This window comes from Geotrypetes seraphini, chromosome 1 (genome assembly GCF_902459505.1).
Source record: "Geotrypetes seraphini chromosome 1, aGeoSer1.1, whole genome shotgun sequence".
Classification (NCBI taxonomy): Eukaryota; Metazoa; Chordata; class Amphibia; order Gymnophiona; family Dermophiidae; genus Geotrypetes; species Geotrypetes seraphini.
In genome coordinates, this window is record NC_047084.1 from 277617839 (window position 1) to 277629458 (window position 11620).

Consider the following 11620-nt stretch of genomic DNA (forward strand, 5'->3'; position numbering starts at 1 on the left):
TAAACTTCCAGTGTTCCTTTGGCAGCAGAAAGACGTGCCAATTTAAAAATCTTTTCAAATGTCACCTCTTCTGCCAGATGAAATATGCGCTCTAATGTTTGTGATATTTGAGTTATGCTAAACCTTTATTGTGTATTATATATGTTTTGTTGTAATCCTGCTTTGACTAACATAGAAACATGATGGCAGATAAAGGCCAGATGGTTCATCCAGTCTGCCCATCCACCATTTCCTCTTCTCCTTAAGAGATCCCACTTGCTTGTCTCACTCTTTCTTGAATTCACAGCCTTTGTCTCCACCAGCTTTATCAGGAGCCTATTCCATGCTTCTACCACCCTTTCTGTATAAAAAAAAAAGTATTTCCTTAGATTACTCCTGAGCTTATCACCTTTTAACTTCATCCTATACCCTCTCATTCCTGTCAAATGAAAGAGACTCGCCCCATGCAGATTTTTGCCATGTAGGTATTTAAATGTCTCTATCATATCTCCCCCTCGCCCACATTTCCTCCAGAGTATACAGATTGAGATCTTTAACTCTGTCCCCATACGCCTTATAAAAGTGGAATATAAATAATAAACTATAATACTGTTGAACTTGTGGATCATCAGAAATATATTTGTTATAAAAGGCACATTTCATCACAAGCAGAAATGATGGGGCCTGTCATATCCATTGCTGCTTTATACTGTGGCCTTCAAATAAGTTTGTTTTGGGGGTTTTTTGTTTGTTTTTTATTTATGTTGCTATAGCCTGAATCAATTCAACTCAAGCCACTGTTCACCAACACTTGAAAAGAAATGTTGATCAGTACTAATTTTACCCCAGGATTTTGATAAGAGAATACTGAATAATTCATTTTATTCTTTATTTTCTACATTCACCTATCCAGATGGGCTCAAGGGGTCCCACAGATGTAACTTAAATATAAGAAATAAAAGCAAACAAAACATCTTAAAACTACAAACTTTTAACACATGATTTATGACTTAGGTTTTGTCTCCACAGTTAACCATTTTTGATGCAGATATATATTGTGAGAAAACCTAACTCATGAATAATGTTTTTGAAACACTTTGCATTACTTGAAATATTGAAGCAGTTTCATATGTTCTAATTAATGTTGTTTTCCATTAACAGTTAACAAGCAAAGAATTGTACTGTATTCATTTCTAGGGAAGCAAATTATTTTAGTACTTTATATCAGTGTTGTTCATCAGTATTTAAAGGGCAAAGTTCATATTCAGTGTGATCCAAGGGTTCATGGCAGAAGTCCTGCATCTTTTTTTTTTATATTAGCATGGTATTTGGAAGAGGGTGACTTCTAGGTGTTGCATTTAGTATTTTTTGCTGGGTATTAAATGGAGAATGGGATGTTTAATTATGTGTATAATTGTCTTTTTTTCTTCTTCCCCTTTAAAGGAATTTGAAAAGAGAAAAATGCTGTAGAAAACCCTTGGACTGTCATAATTGTCAGCAGAACACTTGTATCCATCTGCGTCACATACCTTATGCTGACTAGTGTAATTAATACAATCTTCCAGTACTACTTCAAGCTGTAAACTATTTTTCCCAGCCAGAATCTACTGTGGATTTATTATGATTGTACGTTCAAGAAAATTAATAAACATACCATTTAATTTGGATTCCACATGACTTAGTAATTTGGTTTTTATTATGACTCAAACTATACAGGATGCATTCATTTGGGAAAATATATGTGAAGTTTTATTTATTATTTTGGATGATTTAGTTTGGAATAAGAGTTTTTTGAGGGTGTGGATTTTTTTTACCCTCAGTATCTTCTGCACCTTGTAATGTACTTTGCCTCATCAGCAAGCAGAACTGAATCAGACACACAAGTCAGTGATATCATCTGATGTTGCCAAGATAGAACAGTTTTCCTGGAGCTCGAAACTAGTGTTAAATGAATTTAATCCTTTCCATGTGTAGCTGTTGTCTAATATCTCAATTTTATGTTTTGATGAGTGAATATAAAACTTTGAAAACATTTTTAATTGTTTTTTTTCTACCGTTTAATTTATATTTTTTGTTTAGGGAATAAAATGTCCACAAACATAGCACGAACATAGCCAGGAAACAGATATCAAACTTTGACACCCACTCTATTGTCTCATCTGGTTCAGTTTAGACTGTTTCAGGAAATAAGAGCAAGCACTGTAAATGCATAACCCTCCTTTAAGACCAGTACCTGGAAGAGAAAAGATGCATGAACGATGTTTGTGCAGAAGGTGGCTGACTGTATCACCCTCCAAATACTACCCCAAGTTCAAAGATCCATAATGAAAGTAAATATCTATGAGAAAGTGATATTTACTTTCATTACAGGTCTTTGAACTTGGAGTAGTATTTGCAGAGTTATTGTTGAAAACCCCTGAGTATAGTTATTATAGAAATATTAGCTATTAAAGGAAGTGCATTGTGACTGTATCACCCAGCAGGTCCTACTTTACTGATAAGAATATAAGAATTGCCACTGCTGGGTCAGACTAGTGGTCCATTGTGCCCAGCAGTCCGCTTCCACAGCAGCCCCTAGGTCAAGGACCTGAGCCCTAACTGAGTCTAACCTTACCTCCGTACGTTCTGGTCTAGCAGGAACTTGTCTAACTTTGTCTTGAATCCCTGGAGGGTGTTTTCCCCTACGACAGCCTCCAGAAGAGCATTCCAGTTTTCCACCACTCTCTGGGTGAAAAAGAACTTCCTTACATATGTACGGAATCTATCCCCTTTTAACTTTAGAGAGTGCCCTCTTGTTCTCCCTACCGTGGAGAGGGTGATCAACCTGTCTTTATCTACCAAGTCTGTTCCCTTCATTATCTTGAACGTTTCAATCATGTCCCCTTTCAAGGGAGAAGAGGCCAAATTTCTCTAATCTCTCACTGTACGACAATTCCTCCAGCCCCTTAACCATTTTAGTCACTTTTCTCTGGACCCTTTTGAGTAGTACCGTGTCCTTCTTCAAGTCACGAGCGGTGTGCCACAGGGATCGGTGCTGGGGCCGTTACTCTTCAACATATTTATCAATGACCTGGATAAGGAGGCAAAGTGCGAGGTTATAAAATTTGCAGACGATACCAAACTGTGCGGCAGAGTTAGATCCAGGGAGGAGTGTGAGGACCTGCAAAGGGACCTGGACAAGCTGGAAGACTGGGCAAACAAATGGCAAATGCGCTTTAACGTGGAAAAATGCAAGGTCATGCATATAGGGAAAAAGAACCCGTTGTTCAACTACAAATTGGGGGGGGGGATTGCTGGGAGACAGCAGTCTAGAGAAAGACTTGGGTGTGCTGGTGGATGCATCACTGAAGCCATCTGCGCAGTGCGCAGCAGCCTCGAAAAAAGCCAACAGGATGCTGGGCATCATAAAGAGGGGCATAACAACCAGGACGCGGGAAGTCATCATGCCATTGTATCGAGCGATGGTGCATCCACATCTGGAATACTGCTTTCAATATTGGTCGCCGTACCTCAAGAAGGACATGGCGGTACTTGAGAGAGTCCAAAGGAGAGCAACGAAACTGGTAAGAGGGCTGGAACACTGCCCATACGCCGAGAGGTTGGATAGGCTGGGGCTCTTCTCTCTGGAAAAAAGGAGGCTCAGGGGAGATATGATAGAGACCTTCAGGATCATGAGGGGCATAGAGAGGGTGGATAGGGACAGATTCTTCAGGCTGAAAGGGACAACAGGTACGAGGGGGCATTCGGAGAAACTGAAGGGAGATAGGTTCAAAACAAATGCAAGGAAGTTTTTTTTCACCCAAAGGGTCGTGGACACCTGGAATGCGCTACCGGAGGAAGTGATCAGGCAGAGTACGGTACAGGGATTCAAACAGGGATTGGACGGATTCCTGAGGGATAAGGGGTTTCGTGGGATACTGAGAGAGGTGCTGGGATGTAACATAGGTATAGAAAGCTAACCAGGTAATAAGTATAGAAACCCAACCAGCTCGTGCATGTGCAAGACCGAAGGGTTAGGACTTCGATGGGAAGATAGGACTCAATGGGAAACCAAGGTGGTAAGGGGGCCCCTTCTAGTGATTCAGACAGGTCCTGACCTGTTTGGGCTGCCGCGGGAGCGGACTGCTGGGCAGGATGGACCTATGGTCTGACCCGGCGGAGGCACTGCTTATGTTCTTAAGTTCTTAAGTACGGCGACAAGTGCTGGACGCAGTATTCCAGGTGGGGTCGCACCATGGCCCTGTATAGCGGCATGATAACCTTCTCCGATCTGTTCTTAATCATTCCAAGCATTCTGTTAGCCCTTTTCGCCGCACATTGCTTGGACGGCTTCATCGACTTGTCGACCAGTACTCCCAAGTCTCGTTCCTGGGGGTGGGGGGGTCTCTCCAAGTACTGTACCAGACATCCTATATTCATGTACAAGATTTGTTACCGACATGCATTATCTTACACTTATCCACGTTAAACTTCATCTGCCATGTCGTGGCCCATTTCTCAAGCATATTTATGTCCTGTTGCAGGTCTTCGCAATCCTCCTGCGTCTTCACTACTCTGAATACCTTCATATCGTCTGCAAATTTAATCACCTCAAGCGTCATTCCAATTTCCAGGTCATTTATAAATATGTTGAAGAGCACAGGCCCAAGCACCGAACCCTGTGGCACTCCACTGGTGTCGCTTTTCCAGTCCGAGTAATGTCCATTTACCCCCAATCTCTGTTTTCTATCCGCCAACCAGTTTTTGATCTACGTATTTCACCTTCAATCCTATGGCTCACAATTTTTTGAAGTAGTCGTTCATGCGGGACCTTGTCAAATGCCTTCTGAAAATCCAGATATACAATGTCAACCAGGTCACCTTTGTCTATCTTGTTAACTCCCTCGAAGAAGTGCAGCAAGTTTGTCAGACAAGATCTTCCTTTGCTGAAGCTGTGCTGGCTGGTCCTCATCAGAATGTGTCGGTCAAGGTGGTCAACGATGCGGTCCTTTATCAGCGCCTCTACCATCTTTCCCGGTACCGAGGTCAAACTCACCGGCCTGTAATTTCCCAAATCTCCCCTTGAACCTTTCGTGAAGATTGGCATAACATTCGCCACTTTCCAGTCTTCCAGAATCCTTCCCAATTTGATCGACAGATTGGTTATTAGTTTAAGCAGTTCAGGTATAACCCCTTTCAGTTCCTTGATTACCCTCAGATGGATGCCATCCGGCCCAGGGGATTTGTCATTTTTAAGCCTGTCAATCTGCCTGCATACCTCTTCTAGACTGACCGTCAACCCAGTCAGTTTCCTGTCTTTGTTTCCTAGGTATAGCCTGTCAGCTTCCGGTATGTTGCGTATATCCTTTTCTGTAAACACAGACACAAAAAACATGTTCAGTGTGTCAGCGATGGCTTTATCCTCTTTTAGCACTCCCTTTATTCCATGGTCGTCCAACGGCTCCACCGTTTCCTTCACGGGTCGTTTCCCCTTAATGTATCGAAAGAACAGCTTGAAGTTTTTCGCCTCCTTGGCAATTTTTTCCTCATAGTCCCTTACCGCTTTATGGTGCCTGCATTGATGCCTCCATTGCCTCACACTGGTCTTCAAAGGCCTATTTTAAAAAGGAGACTAGGTGCTATTCTTAACCGAGACTTCTTATTGTAAGGCATATATATCTTCAGTACAGTACTAAGTCTGAGCACAAGGCAATTCCCAAATTATGGGTTCCAAAGTGATTGAAAATCTTGGCACTATAAGAAGAAATGGCACCACTGCAAAATGCAGACTAGACTGTGCACCAACACCAGAGGCTAATCTTACCTGACAGCCCTTCAGCAAATATCACGTATAAAAATGTTAAAAAGAATAGGCCCAAGAACAGAACCTTGAGGCATACCGCTGGTAACATCCCTTTCCTCAGAGCAATCTCCATTGACCACTGCCCGCTGTCGTCTTCCAGTCATCCGGTTTCTAACCCAGTCCGTCACTTTGGAGCCCATCTCAAAGGCACTCAGTTTATTTGATGTCTGTGTGGAACACTGACAAGGCTTTGCTAAAATCTAAATACACCACATCTAGCGCACTCCCTCTATCCAATTCTCTTGTCACCCAATCAAAGAAATTGATCAGATTTGTCTAACCTCTAGTGAATCCATGTTGCCTCCGATCCTGTAATTCACTGGATCCCAGAAACTTCATCATTTTCTGTTTTAAAAGTGTTTACATTAATTTGCTTACCACAGAAGTCAGACTTACTGGCCTGTACTTCCGTTCTACTTCCTTACTTTCATTTTTGTATAGAAGGACCACATCTGCCCTTCTCCAGTCCTCCGGTACCACTCCCGACTCTAGAGAAGCATTGAAAAGGTCAGTCAGTGGAGCCACCAGAACTTCCCTAAGTTCCTTCAGCACCCTCGGATGTACACCATCTGGCTCCATCACTTTGTCTACCTTTAATTTAACTAGCTCCTCACAAACACAACCCTCTGAAAATCGAGGTTGCTCTGTGACAGCTCGGCCTGCATATAGTTCTACAGATTCCTGGGAGAACATCACAAATACGACTTGATACCTAACCTCTCTGGACTGTGGGGATAAAAGTTGGAGGAGAGAAGGAAGAGGCACTGAACATGATGGTGCTTGTGCTAGTACCACTGCATGTGATTTCTGGCAGAAGAAAAAGATGAGAACATTAAGTATCAAAGAAAAGTTTAGTAATTGGTACCTTAAGTGAAATTTGAATTTATGGGTTAGAGAGAGATCCCCACACCTGAGACAATCTGAAATATTTCCCACTTCCTGCCTTATACAATCACTTATGGACCCCACTGAGGCTGTTGTCACACATTGACATACAGCAGAAAGTCAACGAACCCAAGCCTGATGTTAAACAGACGTCAAAGAAACCTTCGACCTGCTAAAGCAGTTGAGGTAAATGAGAAACTCGGAATAGATTCTGGATTTGTTCTGGTTGGCTACAGTAATGGGGTATGGTGAAGCAGGGCCAGTACTGGTACTCCTAATTATGCTATCCTTCATACCATAGAAAAGTCATTTAGAAGTCAACATTCAAAGCAATTTTGTCCACAGGTGAAAAACATTTAAGTGCAAAGCTGCCTTTACTTACCCTGCCTGACGATTAATGCACTCCTGATCCTTCAACTATAAATACAATGTAAAGTCAATTATTGTAACCGGATTCCAAAAATGCTATACACGAGCAGACAAGCATCACTGTGAAAAAGCAAGCTACCTCCCTGCATCCTTTCACTAATACATTCCTTTCACCTACACTAGTTATCCCCAAGGAAACCTAGAATTTTACAGGGAAATGGAACATTTGTTAGAAAGAAGAAGTGACAGATGAGTGCACAAATTAAATTTAGATACAGCAAATAAGTGGTCCAGAAAAGAAGCCATGCATGAGTAAAATGCCTAGGGTTGGGGTTTGGATGTTTCTGGGAAAGTGCAATTGAAAAGTGTAGCTTAACCCTATAAGTGTAACACCCCCTTCATCACAGCTTTGGGTCTGGGGTCTGACTTGTCTGGAGTCCCCTGAAGACAGTCTACTTCAATCCCTCACTCGTTTTGGCACTCAATGCCTCCAACTAGGAAAAAAAAAGTGTAGTAGGTGGGATTACCCTCTTCTCCCCCCTGGAAAAATCCCCAAGAGACTGCTGTGAACAAGTCTGGCTAATAAATTAAAACAGGTTTTATTTAAACTATTTACAAAGACTTATCAGGATGTTTCTTATCAGTTCAGTTACTGTACACAATTTCTTAAGAGTATTAAGTTTTACCGTCCTAAACCAGTGCTTGTGTGCTCAAATTAATAATCTTAAATTGCAACCCAGATTTTTCAGACCTGTATTTATAGTCTTTTCAACCCTTTCAGTCTTGTTGTCCAGGGTGGGAGCAGTAAGCTCCACCCAGCTTCTTGGTTAAGTCAGTATGTGGAAATGGTTGTGTCCCTCTGCTCTTGCTCCTCACGTAGTCTCCAGATTTTACCCCTCATCTGGAACTCTGCTGGGCAGATAGAGGCTAAGCTAGCTAGGCCTGCTCCTGCCATAGTTTCCTGGAAGTTTTCCCTGGGCTTTCCCTATCTTATAAAAGCTATGGGCACTTTACAGAATCATGCTCAGAGGCACATACAAAAGTATACAATGGCAAATGCACAAATTTCCACCTGATTCACTATTGGTGTAAATTTATGCATGTAGGACTAAATTCTATATATCTCGCCAGTAAAATCCACGCCTAAAAAATGTGCACTAAGCGCTGTTCTATAAACTGCCTGTGGAGTTAGGCATGGTTTATACAATACACGTAGTACTTTTTTGCACGACTAACATTTAGGAGCAGTCAGTGGCATAGCAAACATGAAAGGCAACTGGGGCTGTGGCACCCCCTCCCCACCTTCTTCTCCACCCTGCTCCTTCCCTACTCCCCCCCCCTTGTTGCTTGTGCAAGCCACACCCCTTTCCTATCACATACCTCTTTTAACTTCCCTGGTGCGAACAGCATCACCAACTTGCTGGCCATGGCAGCAGCAGCAGCTCTTCCTCTGACATCACTTTCTAGGCATGGGGCCCGGAAGTGACATCAGAGGGAGATCTGGTGCGAGCAGCAGGTTGGACTTGCTTGCGCCGGTGGGGGAAGGAGTGGGGTGACAGAGAGGAGGAGGGGTGCCAGCACCCTCACCAATATGGCGCCCAGGGCAGACTGCCCGCCACCTAGAATATGCCAGTGAAAACCAGGCCTAAATGTCTGCAGCTAAATTGTGTGCGGATCAGGCATATTCTGTAACTGTGCCTAACTTTTAGGAATGCCCAGACACCTCACTTGGCTCTGCTCCCTTTCAAGATCCATGCAGCAGAATTTACACACACCACTTCTAATTAGTGCCAATAATTGCTTGTTAATTGGCAATTATTGATGCTGATAACCAATGAATTTGCATGCACAAATTGGCAATGTGCACAGATTTGTGCACACAACTTTGGTCGCACTATATAAAATTTGGGGACTGTGTATACAATTTGTCATGTATTTTATAAAATACACACATACTGTACATCATAACTTCATCCATTTTCTACCTAAACTATACCCCTTAAAACATATATGTAGGGCAGCACTATGCATCTTAAGTACACACTCTTGGCACACATATACAATATGTGGCCACACAATTTTATAAAAGCTTTTTTCAGCATTTAAAAAAAGCTTTAGGTGCTCAGAAAAGTTTATAAAATTGCCTTCATATCTCTTTGCCATGATCTTTATACAAATAACTTGCTTGTATCTATCTTCTTTTAACAGCAGCAAGCACTGCATGTATTGGGTTGGGTACTGGTGGGAGGGAAGGAACTGGCAAAATAAGCTCCCGGGCATCTTTTAAGAAGATTCTGCTGTCCCCAAAATGAAAACTGAAATAATAAAAAAAAGAAGAACAAAAACAAAATGAAAAATGCTGCAAATTACAAAGAAAAAGTATAGGACTTTCATTAGTCACCAAAACAAATGAGTTCAAATCAAATTAAACTCTAAAATCACATCGCGTTCCTCAGTATGCCACCCGTGATTAACGAATGGTAGCTGTCCTCATAGGAACCTTATCGTGTGTGATTTTATCTTTAAATATATTTTTTTACTTTTTTACTTTTTACTTTTTATATTTGTCAATAAGTTATAAAGTTTTATAAAATGCTTGTGCCTAATAATTTTAGCAACAATAGCATATAGTAGCAATTACTTAGCTTATATTTTAAAGACTGGGTCTGGTTCATTCCCCACCGACGCGTTTCATTACTTCATCAGGGTCGGGGAAGGAGAACGCTATAAAAAAACAGATAATAAAGTCATTTATATTTAACAAACCCAGTGTCGTTAGTAAATAGAACATAGTATAAAAAATTGCTACAAAGCTTACCAGAGCCATGTTATGTATTAGCTGAAGGCTAAATCCATAGTTAATGAACCAGAAAGGAAAAAACCCCGGTTCACAGAGAGCTAATAAGTCCAAAACCCCTGATCACCTGACCCAAACCTAGCCAATAGACACCCTGACTATTGACCTTTCACACATTTACTGCACTGCTCTTAATTACATTCATATGCTCACAGTTAGCCAATCACTAGTTAAATTCAGGCCATGGGGATGCATGGTATTAAGTTTATACATCCACCGAAGTTCTTTAATGTTCAGGTTATTTTCATGATTGCCTCCCTCCCACCCAATAGGTACTGTGTCAATAATTCGCCATTTAAGATCAGAGATTTTATGATTCATTAAAGACCAATGGCGAACTAAAGGAGCAGTTTCAGTTCCAGTTTTAACTCGGGACTTGTGCTCATTGAGCCTGATATTCATAGGTCTCATCGTGCGCCCTATGTAGATTTTTGGACACGGACATATAATCATGTAAATAACATGATCAGTTTTACAGGTAGTTCTGAATTTAGCTGTAAAAATTTGACCTGTGTGTGGATGACTCCATGTTTCCCCTTCTAGGGTATATTCGCACCATTGACAATGGCCACAACTATAGTGGCCCATCACATCAGAGGTACTGTCTTGTTTGTGTTTATAATGTCCAATAAGTTCCCCCAAATTTTTTGCTCTTTTAAAGGCGAATAATGGAGGCTCGCAGTCAGGTCCCAAGGTTAAACGAATGATGTGCCAATGAGAAAGAATAATATTCTTAATATCATAAGCCAGATGGGAGAATTGTTGTACACATACCAACAGTTTCTCTTCTTCAAGGTTCTGTTTATATTGAAGAAGTTGATGTCTATGAGCATACTTAGCTCGAGTATATGCTTGTTTTATTATGTGTCTTGGATATCCACGTTGTTTGAAACGATTTTTCAATATCCTGGCTTGAATTTTATACTCAGCTAAGGAGTAACATAGTCGCCTCAATCGTAAAAATTGGCTATGAGGTAGACTGTTTTTTAGTTGTAACGGATGGAAACTGTGGTAGCGAAGTAGGCTATTTCTGTCGGTGGCTTTGCGAAAAATAGTTGTTAACAAAGAGCCCTGAAATTTAAAGATGGTCATATCCAAAAATGATATTTCATAATGATTGACAATAGCTGAAAACTGGATATTTGGGTCTACTTGATTTAACCAAGCAAGAAAGGCGTTGAATGTCTGAATGTCAGATTTCCAAATGCAGAAGATGTCGTCCAGATAACGTCTCCAAACTGTAATATTCTGAAACCAATGGGATGTGTAGATGTGTTGTTCCTCCAATTGAGCCATGTACAAGGTGGCCACGGAGGGCGCCAGGGAGGCCCCCATCGCAATACCATGAGTCTGTAAATAAAATTCCCCATTACACCAGAAATAACTCCTGGTGAGAACCAAGGTTGCCAACTCCATCAAAAAAGAGGAAGAAATCCGTTGACAGTAAGTTTGATTTTCAAAAATATTCTGTAATAAGGTTAAAGCACCTTGTGAGGGAATCATGGTATATAACGCCTTGACATCTAACGTTATCAATATCCCATCGGTATATGATTGTGGGATCGTTGACAATATATTTATCATGTGAGTGCTATCTTTAACATGAGATTTAATTTTCAACACTTCTTTCTGTAAAAATAGGTCTAGAAATTTTGAAAGAGGTTCTAGCACTGAGTGAGTCATGCATA

The 11620-nt window shown here is 41.2% G+C and overlaps 1 protein-coding gene across 1 annotated transcript in view; it reads left to right on the forward strand.

Annotated features, from left to right (window-relative positions):
• SUCLG1 (succinate-CoA ligase GDP/ADP-forming subunit alpha) overlaps positions 1-1653 on the forward strand; it is an 83722-nt gene extending 82069 nt beyond the window's left edge. Inside the window, exon 9 of the mRNA XM_033952669.1 lies at positions 1423-1653. Within this exon, the coding sequence (XP_033808560.1) occupies positions 1423-1449 (27 nt within the window). The 3' untranslated portion in view covers positions 1450-1653. The remainder of the gene's footprint in view (positions 1-1422) is intronic.
• The last annotated feature ends 9967 nt before the right edge of the window (positions 1654-11620 follow it).